At 33.8% G+C, this 17,253-nt stretch overlaps 2 protein-coding genes across 4 annotated transcripts; both read left to right on the forward strand.

Annotated features, from left to right (window-relative positions):
• The first annotated feature begins 277 nt into the window (after window positions 1-277).
• Window positions 278-4,931, forward strand: LOC106643185 (calnexin). Of its 3 annotated transcripts, none has more exons than XM_089589504.1 (8): window positions 278-926; window positions 1,046-1,478; window positions 2,156-2,451; window positions 2,536-3,195; window positions 3,272-3,412; window positions 3,890-4,012; window positions 4,138-4,326; window positions 4,398-4,931. In XM_089589504.1, exons 2-8 carry the CDS (start codon window positions 1,151-1,153, stop codon window positions 4,452-4,454), a joined length of 1,794 nt encoding a protein of 597 aa, XP_089445630.1. In that variant the 5' UTR covers window positions 278-926; window positions 1,046-1,150; the 3' UTR covers window positions 4,455-4,931. The 3 variants fall into 3 exon arrangements, with proteins under 3 accessions (XP_089445630.1, XP_089445631.1, XP_089445632.1); XM_089589505.1 differs by having other exon boundaries at window positions 1,063-1,478; XM_089589506.1 differs by lacking the exon at window positions 3,890-4,012.
• A 559-nt stretch (window positions 4,932-5,490) lies between these two features.
• Window positions 5,491-9,111, forward strand: LOC106643184 (uncharacterized). The gene is made up of 5 exons (XM_089589736.1): window positions 5,491-6,957; window positions 7,073-7,269; window positions 7,348-7,486; window positions 7,873-8,094; window positions 8,170-9,111. Exons 1-5 carry the CDS (start codon window positions 5,935-5,937, stop codon window positions 9,109-9,111), a joined length of 2,523 nt encoding a protein of 840 aa, XP_089445862.1. The 5' UTR covers window positions 5,491-5,934.
• The last annotated feature ends 8,142 nt before the right edge of the window (window positions 9,112-17,253 follow it).

The raw sequence follows: 17,253 nt of genomic DNA on the forward strand, positions 1-17,253 counted from the left end.
TTTCGAATAATATCATGGATAATTATGTAGGTCATGTATAATAAATTTGCCAAGTGATTAAAAATTTTTTTTTTGTAGGTTATCTTCGACTAAGAGTTGAATCAGCTCGTAGTAAAAAAAAAAGCTTTTAGTCCGGTAAATTTGTTTGGATAGAGAAACTATTGATGTTGTATATGTATATTACAGAGGATTCAGCTAAAAATATGTTTTTATTTTTAAATATTTGCATGCCCATTTTATCGGCTATGCCCACCTCCGCCCCACGTTCCCCTACTTATTCTGGCACCCCTGCATGCACTTTTGACTACGTTGAACCTGTATACCTATATAGTTTGTAGTGGTGCATGTGAATTGTGTCGGTCGTTGATTCGTCGGCATCATTGCTGTAATAAGTACATGAATAGAAAAAAAGTCCTACTCTGCCCCTCCTTCTCTTCTTGATGATGATGCGCGATGCGCACGGCAAACCAACAGCCAGAGGTTTATAGGTGTGACGCCGCCTCGTGTCGTGGCAGTTGAAACGGCAACGTAAGTAAGTAAACAAATGCGGGCGGTGTGCAGTCACATCGTAGGTATCGTCACAGGAAAGAAAAAAAAAAAGCCGGTCGCAATTCTAAAAAATACTCATTTAACTAACGTGCAGCTGCAGTTGGGGCTTGGGCTGACATAATAAAATTCCAATCTACCAAAAGCCATATTGGTACATCACATATAATTCGCGCGACGACGACATTGTCCACCTTAAATACAATAAGTTAATCGAGTTTAGGGCATTTAAAAGTTCAGTGCCTCCCACGCACACATATATATTTATAGATATATCTACCAACCATCAGGGAAGTAGGTAGTAGGTGTAGTGAAAATAAAAAAGAAAGCGAACCATCAGCAGTCGGTGCCCGGGACGTGTGCATGCGCACCTTCACGTAGTAAGTATTAATTAAATACACGTAAGGTATTCTGCATAATCAAACACATCGTCTCGACTCATCCTCCTCGTGCTCCTTGTACCTGTAGCTAAAAAATTGACTGTCTCTGTCCATTATAGATATATTTTACATACAGACGAAAAGGAAGCCATCGGTTAGCTTGCATCAGTCTACCGTCGACGTCATCTTCGAGAGTCGGCGCGTACACGCACGCGGTGCAGGCCATGCACCACCATCAGTCCACAGTCGGTGGAATGGCTCGTAGCAAGTCGGCACTGATCCTGTTGCTGTTGCTGCTGGTCCATCAGTCCACGGTTTTGATATTAGCGAGCTCGTCGCCCCAGGAGGAGACTGAGGAAGCGCCACCCAAGGACAGGCCCGTTCTGACTAGCCACGAACCCGAAGACGTTACTTTCTTGTACCAGAGTCCCAAGCCCGCCGGACCCGTTTATCTGATCGAGAACTTTGACGACCCCCAGGCCTTTGAAAGAGATTGGATCAAGTCCCAGGCCAAGAAGGAGAATGTCGACGAGGACATCGCTAAATACGATGGTTCAAAGATATAACTGCATATCCATTTATCTTGTGTATCTCACTACTTGTAGTTTATCGTTTTTGTTCGTTTTTTTTTTTTTTTTTTTTTTCCCTTGCTACGCTTAATCGCCTTAGCGTCATTTTTTTTCACCCCCTTTTGCTCTACCTACCTACTCTACAGAGTACTCCCGTCTTGCTGACCCTTCTCTATGCTTGCTTATAGAAGATGTACTTGTTCCCGAGACCAACCACCCCCCCCCCTTCACTCGCCTGCTTTGGGTCGATCTTTTAATCGGGTTCAACGTCTTTCTGTCAGCAATGAACTAGATCTAACTAAACTCTCAGTATAGTTTTTAACATTTTTTAACTCATCTTTGCAACAGATTGAAACACATTTATTTTTAACACTTTACCTCGAATTAATCAATTCCATTATTGGAAAACTCTATGTTATAATTGAAAAAAATCAACTTTTAAGTAATGATATCCGACGTTTGCATATGTGATTGTAAGTTTGTACATCTAATAATTGGATTTTACTCTAACCACGGGATTAAGGCTACAAAAATTTTAATTTGATTCTGTGTATACACGTACTGTTTTTTTTCTGTGTTTATCTTTTTTTACAAAAAAAAAGTAAGCAAACAAAAATGATTTTTTTTTTTTTTTTTTAATGTGTCAATTTTAATCAACAGGAATTTGGGAGGTAGAAGAACCAAACAGAGGTGTAGAAAAGGGTAACCTTGGTCTAGTACTCAAAAGCAAGGCTAAACATGCGGCAATCTCTAAACGTCTTGACAAACCTTTCATATTTGATGATAAACCTTTAATTGTACAGTATGAAGTCATTTTTCAAGATAACCAAATATGTGGAGGGGCCTATTTAAAATTATTATCTGTGGATCCTAAACACAAAGACTTGAGAGATTTTCATGATAAGACTCCTTACACTATCATGTTTGGGCCTGATAAATGTGGAAATGATCAAAAGGTATATTTTACATGAATGTATTTTGTAATGTCACAATGCCTGATGGATTTAAAACAAAACTGACGTTGCTGTTAAAATTTTCAGTTGCATTTTATCTTTAGACATAAGAATCCATTAAATGGATCATTTGAAGAGAAGCATGCTAAAAAACCCAAAGAAAGATTAGAAGAAATTTTTCAAGATAAGCAACCCCATTTGTATACTTTGATAGTTAAACCAGACAATACTTTTGTGATCAAAGTTGATGACAACGTAGTAAATGAAGGTTCATTGCTTGATGATTTTACCCCACCAGTCAATCCACCACTTGAGATTGAAGATCCTGAAGACAAAAGACCAAAAGACTGGGACGATAGAGAAAAAATACCAGATCCTACTGCTGTTAAGCCAGATGATTGGGATGAAGATGCTCCAGCTCAAATTGTTGACGAGGATAACGAAGCGCCTGATGGCTGGCTAGAGAATGAACCACCATTTATTCCGGATCCAAATTCTGTGAAACCTGAAGACTGGGATGAAGATACAGATGGTGAATGGGAACCATCAAAGATTGAAAACCCAAAGTGCAAAGATGCACCTGGATGCGGTCCTTACCAAAAAAAATTAATTAGCAATCCTCAGTACAAAGGCAAATGGCTTCCACCTCTAATAAATAACCCCAACTACCAAGGAAAATGGAAACCTAGACTTATCCACAATCCAAATTATTATAATGATCAACAACCATTTAAAATGACTCCGATTGTAAGTCTGTCTTCTAGTTAAAATCGTTTCTTAAATTTTTATTTTTATTTTGCTAATCAATGACATACACTTACAGTATGCTGTTGGTTTCGAACTGTGGTCCATGTCACCTGACATGCTCTTTGACAATATTATAGTCACTGATGATGAATTAGTGGCTAAAACATGGGCTGAAGATACGTTTGAAATTCGCAAACAAAGAATTTCCAGGGAATCGGTAAGTGCTATTACCAAAAATGCCATAATTAATGAAAAATGTTCAATTTTTTAAATTATATTTAAAAATGTCAATTAGGAAACTTGGTGGGGTAAAATGAGAAGAATGATGAATTACAAACCGGGGTGGTGGTTTGCATATTTAATCTATTGCTCTATCCCTGTTTGTATATACATTTGTTTCCTTATTTCACGTGCTCGAGAGCCGGAGGTACGCGTGATAAAATGAAAAACGTAATTTTTAGTAGTAGATTTGAGCCCTTTTATAAAAGTAATTAAATAAGCTTTGTAATTAAACCAAAAAAATCGTATCCTAATATTGCTTTAGATGTGGGGTCGATCAATTAAATTGAATTAGCACTAAGAGTATGTACTATTACCACACAAAATCAAAAAATCATTAGACAGGTGACATTTTTCTTGCTGTGTGTTGTGTATTTTATTTTTATTTTTTTTTTTTCTATTAAAATTTTTGTAGTCTGGCTATTTGCAAGGGATCATAAACTTCACTGCTGAAAATCCATGGATATGGACTGTTTATATAATGTTGCTAGGAATACCTGTAACGCTCATAATTTATTGTTGCTGCTTTACAAGCCAGGTACAGTCGTTATGCTAGAGTAGAAAAAGCTATTGTATTTTGTTGATGTTTTTTTAGTAAAAAAAAAAAAAAGAAAAAAAAGAAAAAAAAATCAAACATAAATTAAATCCATACTTAATGTGTAGGATACAAAAGAATCGCAAAATGATGATGAAGCTGAAGCTGAAGCGGAAGCTTTGATTCAAAAAGAAAAAGAAGATGCTGATTTAGAGAAAGATGAGGAAGCTACGGAAAAAGATAAAGCTGAAGGAACGATAGAAGAGCTTGAAGATAAAGAAGAATCAGAAACTGAAGAAATTATTCCAGATGAACAGGTAAAAAACGAACAAACATGCTTTTAGATAACAACTTGTGTCAGAATAATATATAAGTAAATTTTTCGCAGGGTGAATCATCCGGGAAAGCCGAGGGACCACGAAGAAGAAAACCAAATAAAGAATAGTTATGACTGTTGTTTTTTTATGAAGGTTGTAAGTCAACAAAAAGTGCATTAATTTTTTCACAGAGTTCACATTCCGTATATCTTATTGTGAATAAACACACTAAGATAACTGACATGTGCACTGTAAAAACTTGTCGTTTTGATTATAGTATAAATAATTATCTTGAATTAAAGTATGAACGGTCAAATAGAATGAATGAGAGAACCAGAGTACATGTGCATGTGTCTCAAAGACAGAAAGACTAGCTTTTTCTAAAAAAATTATATCACCATGTATTACTTTGTATGCAACAGTGCATTTATTACGTTGAGTGTAATTTGTATACTGTTTAATAAAAATCTTTGAAGAAGTATGTGTTGTGCACACAGTATACAGATATAATATATATTGTAATATTGAATGGATTTTTAACGCCTATCGTCGAGTTTTTATCTCACGTTGCGCGTTCTGTTGAAATAAAATATGAACTTAAAAAATCTTGTAACACTATTATTATTCGCTCATCTTACCTCTCTTGAATACTATCTACCTCAATGTAGGTATATTTAATGACTTCTCCATGAAAACCCGGATTCAATCATAAATCTTAGTAATTTAATAATCTTAAAAATTATACAACTACCTATGTCCTTTCAAAATTTTGATATCGTATAGTGATAAAATAAGTTCATTAAAAAAAATTTGTAAGAATTAAAATATGAAGTGCAAGATTTGCACTTGCCAAAGGTGGGAATGTGCGAGAGAGACAGATACACACGTGTCTCTTTCTACCTGTGCTTCAGCGCCGTACATAAGAACGAGCAGTCTATTTTTTATAGTCTATGGTCGTTCCTAAATGCATTCCGATGAGTAAACTTGGATTTCAAAGTGTGAGCATTACTACTTTTTGTTCCGACTTCCCCCCCCCCGTTTCATAGGCTCTTCTTACTTCGTGCACCGGTGCACTATATTACTATATAGGGTACTGTCCAGTAGTAGTTTGTAGTTATCTTCTCATCTCGTCTTGTTCTGGACTGGACCTGATGGGCACCTGTTCTGAATCTGGTGTCATACGTACATCACACAACACCACCATAGTTTGCAATTCCGCATTCCGTACCCATGTGGTTTATGATTGTTGTTGTGTATTGTTTATCATGTCATCGAAATAGTGAGAAAGTTTAATTACATACACATATTTTTTGGTGTAAAAAGTTAAGAGATGTTTTATCGTACCTTTTATTTTCCCCGCTCCATGTTGCATAATTTGTTTACATTCTCCTAACCTCTAAACAGTCGTGCTCCATTCTCTATACGTCTAGAAATGTTGTGTTCTATATCGTATAAACAAAAACATATATCATGTTTTGTTTTAATTTCATAATGAGAAGTTTCTTTCCCGTGTGAAGTACTAAAAGTTATTCTCACAGTTCGGAGTAGAGGTCAAATGTAAAAAAAATACGTTGGAATTCATCTAAATAGTTTAAAAATAACATAAAAATGCCGACAATAACGTGTGTTTCTAATTTGGCGCAGCTAGAAGAGCTCAAAAGTGTTATAAAATCGGTATTGATTTCTGAAAAAAATAAGGATGTGACGCCGGCTCAGTTAAACAATATGTTCAAAGAGTTGGAAGATACCGACATTCCATTCAAAGATTACAAATTCACAAACTTGGTGGACTTTCTCAGAAGTTTGAATGACGTTTGTCGTTTAAGATTGAACAACCAAGAACAGCTATGTGTGTATTATATCGAAAACGAAAAAACAAAACATATCAGCAGATTGGTATCTTTAAACAGAGATAAAAATTTAAAGTCCAAACAAAAATGTAGACTAAATTTTAAAGCCTTGCAATGCGGTAACACAGTGAGCCCTCATGTGCTGTGCAATGTTTTTAATAAATTATCTCAAAAAATATCATTCCAAAGAAGAAACAGCATAAGCAAACAAGATGTTTTAACTGAACTTACAACTAACACTGGTACATACTCATTTTACCATATGGAAAATTTGGAAAAACAGTTAGCTCACTATAATCACATTTTGAATTATGACGATGACCGTATTTTCTTTAAAATGGATAAAATATTGGAAAGTAAGCGTAATAGTAAGGCAAACCATGACCATTCGAGTGATGAAAATGGCACAATGTTATTCCATTGTGTGAGTGACATGATTAGAGAAAAGACAAAAATTAGATTGCAAGAATTAGTAGAAAAATATCCTTATGGCATAATTTGCTCAGAGTTGCCTCAAGTATTCTGTCGCGAGTTTAAACTGGATTTGGAATACTGTGATTTGGGATTTAACAGTATCCTTGAATTCGTTGTGGCTTTACCCGATATTTTAAAAATCGTTAAACCTTTGAAATGCACAAAACAAGTAGTTATTGATGCTAGAAAACCAGTGAATGAAGAGTTTTTAGATTCCGTAAAAGCATACATAGATTTTTCTAAGAAACAACCTTGTGAACCATCAGAAGAAAGGCGATACGTTCTTGATGCAGTTCCTAAAGTCGTGGTATGTTGGAATATATTTCTAGTACTCTTTCTGTACTGTATAAGTGTTGAATAATCATAATTCAATTTTAAATCATCTATCCAACAAATAACCAGTTAAATGGTGGTTTTTACAGTCCTCTCCAGTATCCAAAACATTAATCCCAGATAACTTCATGAGCTGTGGGGATATTGTTAATCAACCAAATGTAGCATCCTATAAAGATAAAGAGTATATAGATGTTGTCGTTTCTGAAATATTTTATCCAACTCTTTTTTGGGTAACACTGTTAAAGTATAAAAAGAAAATAAATTCATTCGTAAAAAAAATGAAGTAATGTATTTTACCTTAAGTCTTTACATGCCTATTAATTTACAAAAATGTCTTAATGTTCTTTATTTAATATTTTAGTGATTTTTATGAACAGCAAAAGTTAGAGAAGTATGAAATCACACCAATCCTACTTCAACCAGGATTTAATGTTGCTTGTATGTATGCCAATGTGTGGTACAGAGGTGTGATAACGAAAATCAAAGATGGCAAGATAGTCGTGAGTACAATTAATTTTAAATACACATACTTTTTAATTGAAAACAAATTGATCTTTATTGAGGAAAACACGATAGCACAGTGGTTTAAGCTGCAGTTTTTGTAGCTCAGGAACTTGGGTGATACAGGCTCACTAGTGTAAGTCTCAGCCCCTTACTCACTGGGCTTATACTTCTGAGAAACTAATTTCTCATGTGCAAATTCTAACCATCCGTACAAATATACTTATGCTTTTTTAAATAAATATTACATCTCACGTTTAAAATCGTAGTATGAGTCGACAATTGTGTAATTCCTTTGGGGTGTCAGTACCCATGTTTCGCGATTTAAGATATAAAATAATACTTTTATAGAAAGGACCTGGAAATAATTAACTTAAATTTTTAGGTCCTCCTGTATGATTATGGTACACTTAACTTTTACAAACCAAACGAACTGTACTTTTTGGAAAAGAAATTTTCTTCTTTTCCAGCTCAAGCTATTCCTTGTAGTTTGTACAACGTTCAACCACTGAACAAACTTAAATGGGAAAAAGAAGAATGCAAAGCTTTTTCGAATAAAGTATTGGAAAAATCTTTTGCTGCACGTATTAAAAGCTTTAATGAAGAGGTAAATTATTACTTTCTACCATTTAATTTTAAAGAAAAAAAAAAAAAAAGTATGTGAGTAATTTATTTTTTTTAGCGGAACTCTATGGTTGTGAAATTGATTGCCGTAAATAGTTTCAATCTTGACATAAGCAAATGGATGGTAGCAAATAATTTAGCAGCTCCAGGAAATTATAGTTCTCCAAAACATGAAAACACTTTGAAGCACTATCAAAGATGTTTGAGAAATCCATCGGAATTATTAAAAGAGTGTCTTAAAAATGAAACAAGACGAAATAATATCGAAAAACCTCGTGAAACAGATTCCTCGCCTTCAACAGGATATCTTAGCAATAGCGAAAAAATAAAAGCTTTGAATAAGTATAGGACAAAATTGTCTAACGCTTTGCAAAATTCAAAAGTTTCCAGCTTCAATACAGAAGTAAGAGAAAAAAAAACTGTTGACGAAGTAGGAATCGTAAAAGATGTAGAACAAGACTACTCCAGCGATTATTACGATGGAACTTCAGAGAATGCATCGGAAAGTGCATTATCAGAAACTGGTGCTTCCATATCAAGTAATGATGTATCACACAAAGTAACAGAACATGAAACCAGTTACGCTTCAAACAGTTGTAGCTCTTCTAATTATGTTTCAAGCGTGTACAACTCAGCCAATTGCAATTCCACTAGTTCTGACTTACGTTCTTATACGTGGTTTACTCCACGATCTACTGCAAGTGCACTCGATAGTGATGATAGCGATGATGATGCAGAGCATGATGGTGACAGAGTGAATATTAGAAAAAATAACAACAATAACGTCGTCAGTAAAGTTGTTTTTAAAAGTTGTAATGCAAAAATTTTACAATTTGTGGAATCCAATACGGGTTGTACAGAAAATTCTCAAAAAAAGACTGTTGAAACAATTGTAAATACAAGAAATAGCATCTTAAGTGAGTTACATCGGTTACAAAAATCAATTAAGAAGGACTTGATAACGAGAAATTATAGTAGTGACTATAATACTAAAGGTTAGTTTCGTATATACAAATTTTATTCGAAATTGCGAGTGTTTGCAATTATTTATTTTTTGGCGAAAAATTCGAAGCTGTTATATTTAAAAAAAAAATTTTTTTTATTTATTCATGCACCAACAAATCATTTAATGTTATTTACAACTCGCAACGATAACGATGATTTTTTAACAGATTATTTTTCATATTTAGTTTTGATAAAAATATTTTGTTTGACAAATTTTACCGTAACGTAAAACCACGAATGATAAAAGTATTTTCTATTGAATGAAGTTTATTGAATTATCAGCTACTTTAGTGCTGTAGTAATGTAAATATTCCATACTAGGTAATATAAAATTTGTCTAATTAGATTTTGCGAAGCAAAAACATAGGGATTGTTAACACAAAAATAATATCGCAAAAAAAAAACGAAAAAATACGTGATATGTGAAAAAATAATGCTAACGAGTAGCATGATGTATATATACACATGTGATTTAGTATATCTCTAATTCCCCAGATTATTATTATTTAACTTCCTTACCTCTAAATGCTATTTTCAAGTTTAAAACAAAATTGTCTCTTTTTAAAATCCCCAAAATTAAAAACTCCCTGTGTACATTTTTTTTTTTTTTCTGTGGCCGCTTACCCAAATCAAACGCTGACAAGCTTTGCTGATTCATAATCTCTTGTGTTCCCTCTTAGGCTCTATTCAGAAAATTTTCACGTTAATCTTAAACTCATTTCCCACCATGTAAAGTAAAATTACAAAGATTTTGGAGTGAAGTATTGATTGTTTCGTCTCAAGTATTAAATTTGTTCCGTATTATCGGAACTGTGCTTATATAATTTTTTAAATAATATGATATAATATAACAAAAACCAATTTTTTTTTATTCAGCACATAAAAATTGGTAATTTTTATGAAAAAAAAAAAAAAAAAAAAAAAAAAAAAAAAAAAAAAAAAAAAATTCATTTTTCCTACCTCGGGCCATTTTCCGTGACATTTGGACGTCCATACTGCAGTCTTGGTAAGAAAAATATATGGTTCGCCACTGAGGCGCATCAGGCGCGAGTGCCCTTGGGCCCAATGATCGCCCTGGAAGGATAAGGGTGAGATTACATGGAGTCTGGCAGTCTGCAGACTGGCAGAATCGCGCTAAGTTTAAATTATGTTTAAATTATAACATCTCAGAATAATTTAGTAAAATAAAGAAAAAATTGTAATTATTGTCATAACCGAATAAAGGCTTAGTTACAATCAATTTCATTTACAATAAAACGTGTCAAATATTGTTTTATAACTTTTTTTATAGATTTATGTTAACATCGCACAGACGGTCAGTAGGGTCACTGATGTAACCTGGTATGTATAACAATATGTAACTGTGACAAAACGTTTTTCGTCGCCTTTTTTTTCGTAAATATTAGTTAATACAGAAATGCAAATGTATTACGATAAATATTTCTTTGCTTACGTAACAGGTTTTAAATATTAATATTGAAACATATTTTAAACTTAGCGCGATTCTGCCAGTCTGCAGACTGCCAGACTCCATGTAATCTCACCCTAAGCACCAGTGACGAAAACTACTGTTCCTACTTTAGGCGTTTTTTTAACCTTTGGACGTTTACTACGCCCTTAGTAGAAAAATCATGTTCGCATGTGGTGCTCATCCAACCGGGGCAAGCACAAAGGGTCCCTCGGGTCTGGTGCTTGTCCGGGGGACATTTTTTCATTTCCACGGAAATTTTTTCATCCAGGAAACATAATTTTGGAATTTTAACAAAATGCATTAACTGATGTTTTGCAAAAAATATCATTTATATGTTTGGAGGCTGAAAAGTTTAATTTACGAAGTAAGAGATAAATAAATCATCATTATTTTATTACATGTATAGCGGGTCTGACAACAATTAAATTTTGTGTTTCGAAATAAATGCGGTCATGGCTACTAACTCGTTTGTTAATACATATTATTACGTTAATGATAGACGAGGTGACGAATTAAAAAACTTGGCGCACATGGTTCACCAAGAGTTTGTAAACGAGTTCTCGTCTCGTGTAGCACCAAAAATGTATTGTTTTTGATTGCATGACGAATTCGAATGAGGTGACGCAGAATTTGTGCCATGTGAATTCTCGCGAGACGTTGTATTGAAGTCATTGTTTATTGTAAATATAAGCGAGTATGCGACCTCGAATCACATTAAGTTTTATGTTATGTCAAGCATGTAACTGAAAACTTTCAGTAATGAAAAATATTTAAGTTACACGGAGAGAAAAATTTCATAAAAATTACCTAACTGTACGGTATTAATTTGTTCGGAGCTCGTAACATATTTTCTTGTTACAGTCGTTCATAAAAAGTATACAAATTTCAACAATTTTTATAAAAAGTAGCGTCACGTACGAAAGCGTGGCCAGTCAGACCCGAGAAGCAATACTTCCCTCGCTAAAGCGAGTCTATCGTAACATGTTCCATTAGCTCGGATGAGGGAAACTTTTATCTCGTTGCACGGCATGAAAGTATGAGCTTGGTACTATGTGGCAAGAATTGCATGGTAATTTCCATCAGCCGCAACAATTTTTAAGCTTATGTCAAGATGACTTACCGTGATTTTTTCTATGACGGTGAATTTTATGGAATTTCTCGCTCATATTACACGAAGGAAGGTTTAAAAAACAAAACAAAAAACAATCGAGTTGTATTGATATGAAATTAAGTTTTTGTTTGAAATACCTTTCCCCGTGTATTTTTCATTAATTTTGTTTTATCGCTAAGTGTTAATTTACATTGAAATTCTCAATTTCGATTTATGTCTTCGAATCAATGACGCTTTCGTTAGTTTTTGCTGGATTCGCTAAATAAAAATCATTTTTTGTTAACATAAGAAATCATCTGTTTTCGGCGTCATCTATATAATATATGGTCCAAATATCCAAATACATATTTTTATACTTGAATATAAACATAATAAAGTCGTCTTTTTTAAAGCAAATAAATCATCAAACAACTATATTAATTGCGATTCGGGAAAAAAAATTTTTTTTTTTTGTGGGCAAGGAGGAGACATCTTTAAAAAATAAACTAGAGGTATCGACGAATTCACCCGGGTGCTTACCAACTAAAAACTACTCTCCCCGCATGGGGACCAATCCGTAAAGACTAATACCCCTAGAAGACAAAAGGGTCTAGGAGTAAATGAGGAATGATGAAAAACAATGTGTGGTAAAGCTGGCTAAAAATAGTGTGTATGACGTTTACGAAATTTTTTAACATCAAGTTATTAAAATTGGTTGAAAATTTTTCGCAAAAAAAGTATAAACCAAGATGTATAGCCATTTTTGGACATTTGATTAGAGGTATTTTAATTCTAATAAAAACTTATTTTGAAGCTTATGTTTGATCTGCGTGTGCAATCAAAATTTACATGTATTGCATTGAGAGTTTTTTTGTTGAAACTATGCTAGAATGTTTCTGAAGCGGTTTCATAAAATGTGACTTGATATATATTTTTAAAAATTTTTCAGTCGTAACAAGCTATGTTTGAAAAAAAATTACGTAAAAAGCTCTTTGAATGCAACACGAAAGGGAACACGTGCGACTTTGCCTTATAAATGTGGTATCTTGAATAAAGGTCTTTGACGTAATAAGTGTTGATCATTCTCGCGACGCACCTCCTTACCAATCTCTTTTCCACGTAACAATACGTTTAAGAAAATTTAGTTAGAGATTTTTTTTTTCTAATTTATTGTGTCGTGTTGCATTTAAAGCGTTAATATGTGGACCAACATCTTTGTAAAACATCACATGTAAAAAAACGCATTTTTCGAGCCATATGACAATGACAGTGAAATGAGTGCGCAACTGTTACTTAGTTCTCATAATATTGAAAAACAAATCTTCGTTTCGTTGTTTATTACTAAGTGTTTTTATTATAATACAGTTGATTTTGTTGTTATTTCATGATCATACACAGGATCATCCACGACGTTATGTATCAAATTATATAAGATAAGAAAGTAATAAAGCATAAAATTGACGTCATGATTATAACCATTTTTTCTTAATATTATTTCATTCCTAAATCTGAATCTGATTTCCTCTTCAATTTTTTATTTTTTTTTGTTTTCAGTACAAGAATTTTATTGGAGCTATTCACATGGACATTTTTTGCTTATTTCATTGTGAACGTTCATATTGAAAAGGGGGTTCCAATGTTCCGCTAAACTCAAAGTGAGTGAACAGACTGAACAGACCTATACCTCTTTTTCCATCAGGCAACAAAGCCGTTGACTGATAGAGAACACAGTATAGGTCTGTTCAGTCTGCTCACTCAATTTGAGTTCAGCGGAACAGTGGAACCTGTGGAACCCCCTTTTCAATGTGAACGTTCACAATGAAATATATTTAACTGCTTCAGGAACGTACGGAAATATAAAACGTTCCAAGTTCCAATAACCACTATATAGGGTGTATTCCGCAAATGCTGCCAGCAGTTAAGTTACGTAGGTCGTGGTAACGCCGCATGGTCGGGTAGCGCTAGCGTCAACCTGTACTAACTGTCGGTGGGTTCCGCATGTCAACAAACTCCGAAATATCAGATGGCATGGGAGCGAAAACAGTAAAAAATATCAAAGTTTGTTGACATGCGGAACCCACCGACAGTTAGTACAGGTTGACGCTAGCGCTACCCGACCATGCGGCGTTACCACGACCTACGTAACTTAACTGCTGGCAGCATTTGCGGAATACAGGCTAAGTATACGTCCTTAACCGCCTTTTTCACTAACGTTTAGAACAATGATTGAGACAATCAATGATTGTATCATGAGTTTTTGTATAAAGTTCAATTTATACAAACAAGTTGGTAAATATAGGCACACATGATTAATATTTAAACATTTTAAGCTGTATAAATATATAACATAGATTCCAAATATGCATTATTACCGCTGGAATATGCTAACAAAACCAAATATCCGTCTTTCTCACCCAGCAAAATAATAGGTATCTGTATAATCCTGTATCAATTTATTGCACACATGCGAAATGTTCAATGACAGTAAACAATGACATAATTTCAAACTTTACTTTTAACTCTTCATTTCACACGTAATTTTACAATGCAATTGATAAATTATTATTCATACAAAAGTATTAATATTCTTATAGGAGGTCGATTTTCAGGCAAAAGATTATTTGTAAACTTGCCGTAAACAGCACAGCCAATGTCAACTTTTTATTTTCTATCTACACAACTAGTTGCGGCTGGTTTTAGTGTTTCAGATTTCTAAACTAAAAAGTGGCCCTAAAATTCTGAAGGAAAGCTTTAGATATTTTAGGCCCTAGAGCCATGTTGTCAATTATAAACCAGCCGCAACTTATTTGACAGATACAAAATGAAAATTCAACATTTTCTGTGCTGTTTGCGGCAAGTTTACAATTTATCTATTACTCGAAAGTATAAATATATATGAGGTTGATATTCGTATAAAACATACACTGCAAACTTGCCGCAAGTAGCACAAACATCATTAATTATTTATTTTGTATCTATTTCAAGAGTTGCGGCTGGTTTATAAGTGACTAAATGGCTCTAGGGCTAAGCTGCCTAAAGCTCTCCTTCAGAATTTCAGAAGCAATTTTTGGCCAAAAAAATCACGACCGCTAGATGGCGCTGATCCTAATGATTATAACTACTTATAGTAGAGCCATTTAATCAATTATAAACCAGCCGCAACTGATTTTGTAAATACAAAATAAATAGTTAAAGATAATTGTGCTACTTGCGGCAAGTTTGCAGTGTATTTTTTATACGAATATCAACCTCATATATATTTATACTTTTGGGTAATAGATGAATTGTAAACTTGCCGCAAACAGCACAAACAACGTTAACTTTTTATTTTATATTTATTAAATTAGTTGCGGCTGGTTTATAAGTAATTAAATGGCTCTAGGGCTAAGCTGCCTAAAGCTCTCTTTCAGAATTTCAGAAGCAATTTTTGGCCAAAAAAATCACTACCGCTAGATGGCGCTGATCCAAATGATTATTACTATACTTATACTAGAGCCATTTAATTATTTATAAACCAGCCGCAACTGATTAAGTAAATACAAAATGAAAAGTTAACATTGTTTGTGCTGTTTGCGGCAAGTTTGCAATGTACCTTTTACCCGAAAGTATAAATATATAGGAAGTCAATATTCGTATAAAAGGTGCATTGCAAACTTGCCGCAAACAGCACAAACAATGTTAACTTTTCATTTTGTATATAAAAAATCAGTTGCGGCTGGTTTATAATTGATTAAATGGCTCTACTATAAGTAGTTATAATCATTAGGATCAGCGCCATCTAGCGGTCGTGATTTTTTTGGCCAAAAATTGCTTCTGAAATTCTGAAGGAGAGCTTTAGGCAGCTTAGCCCTAGAGCCATTTAGTCACTTATAAACCAGCCGCAACTATTGAAATAGATACAAAATAAATAATTAACGATGTTTGTGCTACTTGCGGCAAGTTTGCAGTGTATGTTTTACACCAATATCGACCTTCCTTATATTTACACTTTCGAGTAATAGATAAATTGTAAACTTGCCGCAAACAGCACAAACATCGTGAATTATTTATTTTGTATCTATTTCAATAGTTGCGGCTGGTTTATAAGTGATTAAACGGCTCCAGGGCTAAGCTGCCTAAAGCTCTCCATCAGAATTTCAGAAGCAATTTTTGGCCAAAAAAATCACTACCGCTAGATGGCGCTGATCCAAATGATTATTACTATACTTATACTAGAGCCATTTAATTATTTATAAACCAGCCGCAACTAATTTGATAAATACAAAATAAAAAGTGAACATTGTTCGCACTATTGGCGGCAAGTTTACAATTTATCTTTCACCCGAAAGTATAAATACATAGGAAGTCAATATTAGTGTAAAAAATGCATTGTAAACTTGCCGCAAACAGCACAAACAATGTTAACTTTTCATTTTGTATTTACAAAATCAGTTGCGGCTGGTTTATAATTGATTAAATGGCTCTACTATAAGTAGTTATAATCATTAGGATCAGCGCCATCTAGCGGTCGTGATTTTTTTGGCCAAAAATTGCTTCTGAAATTCTGAAAGAGAGCTTTAGGCAGCTTAGCCCTAGATCCATTTAATTACTTATAAACCAGCCGCAACTAATTTCATAAATATAAAATAAAAAGTTAACGTTGTTTGCACTGTTTGCGTCAAGTTTACAATTCATCTATTACCCAAAAGTATAAATATATATGAGGTTGATATTCGTATAAAACATACACTGCAAACTTGCCGCAAGTAGCACAATTATCTTTAACTATTTATTTTGTATTTACAAAATCAGTTGCGGCTGGTTTATAATTGATTAAATGGCTCTACTATAAGTAGTTATAATCATTAGGATCAGCGCCATCTAGCGGTCGTGATTTTTTTGGCCAAAAATTGCTTCTGAAATTCTGAAGGAGAGCTTTAGGCAGCTTAGCCCTAGAGCCATTTAATCACTTATAAACCAGCCGCAACTCTTGAAATAGATACAAAATAAATAATTAACGATGTTTGTGATACTTGCGGCAAGTTTGCAGTGTATGTTTTATACGAATATTGACCTCCTATATATTTATACTTTCGAGTAATAGATAAATTGTAAACTTGCCGCAAACAGCACAGAAAATGTTGAATTTTCATTTTGTATCTGTCAAGTAAGTTGCGGCTGGTTTATAATTGATAACATGGCTCTAGGGCCTAAAATATCTAAAGCTTTCCTTCAGAATTTTAGGGCCACTTTTTAGTTTAGAAATCTGAAACGCTAAAACCAGCCGCAACTAGTTGTGTAGATAGAAAATAAAAAGTTGACATTGGCTGTGCTGTTTACGGCAAGTTTACAAATAATCTTTTGCCTGAAAATCGACCTCCTATAAGAATATTAATACTTTTGTATGAATAATAATTTATCAATTGCATTGTAAAATTACGTGTGAAATGAAGAGTTAAAAGTAAAGTTTGAAATTATGTCATTGTTTACTGTCATTGAACATTTCGCATGTGTGCAATAAATTGATACAGGATTATACAGATACCTATTATTTTGCTGGGTGAGAAAGACGGATATTTGGTTTTGTTAGCATATTC

This window comes from Copidosoma floridanum, unplaced genomic scaffold (assembly GCF_036245765.1).
Source record: "Copidosoma floridanum isolate Cflo_tuat_1 unplaced genomic scaffold, Cflo_Japanese_pri ptg000009l, whole genome shotgun sequence".
NCBI classification, from domain to species: domain Eukaryota; kingdom Metazoa; phylum Arthropoda; class Insecta; order Hymenoptera; family Encyrtidae; genus Copidosoma; species Copidosoma floridanum.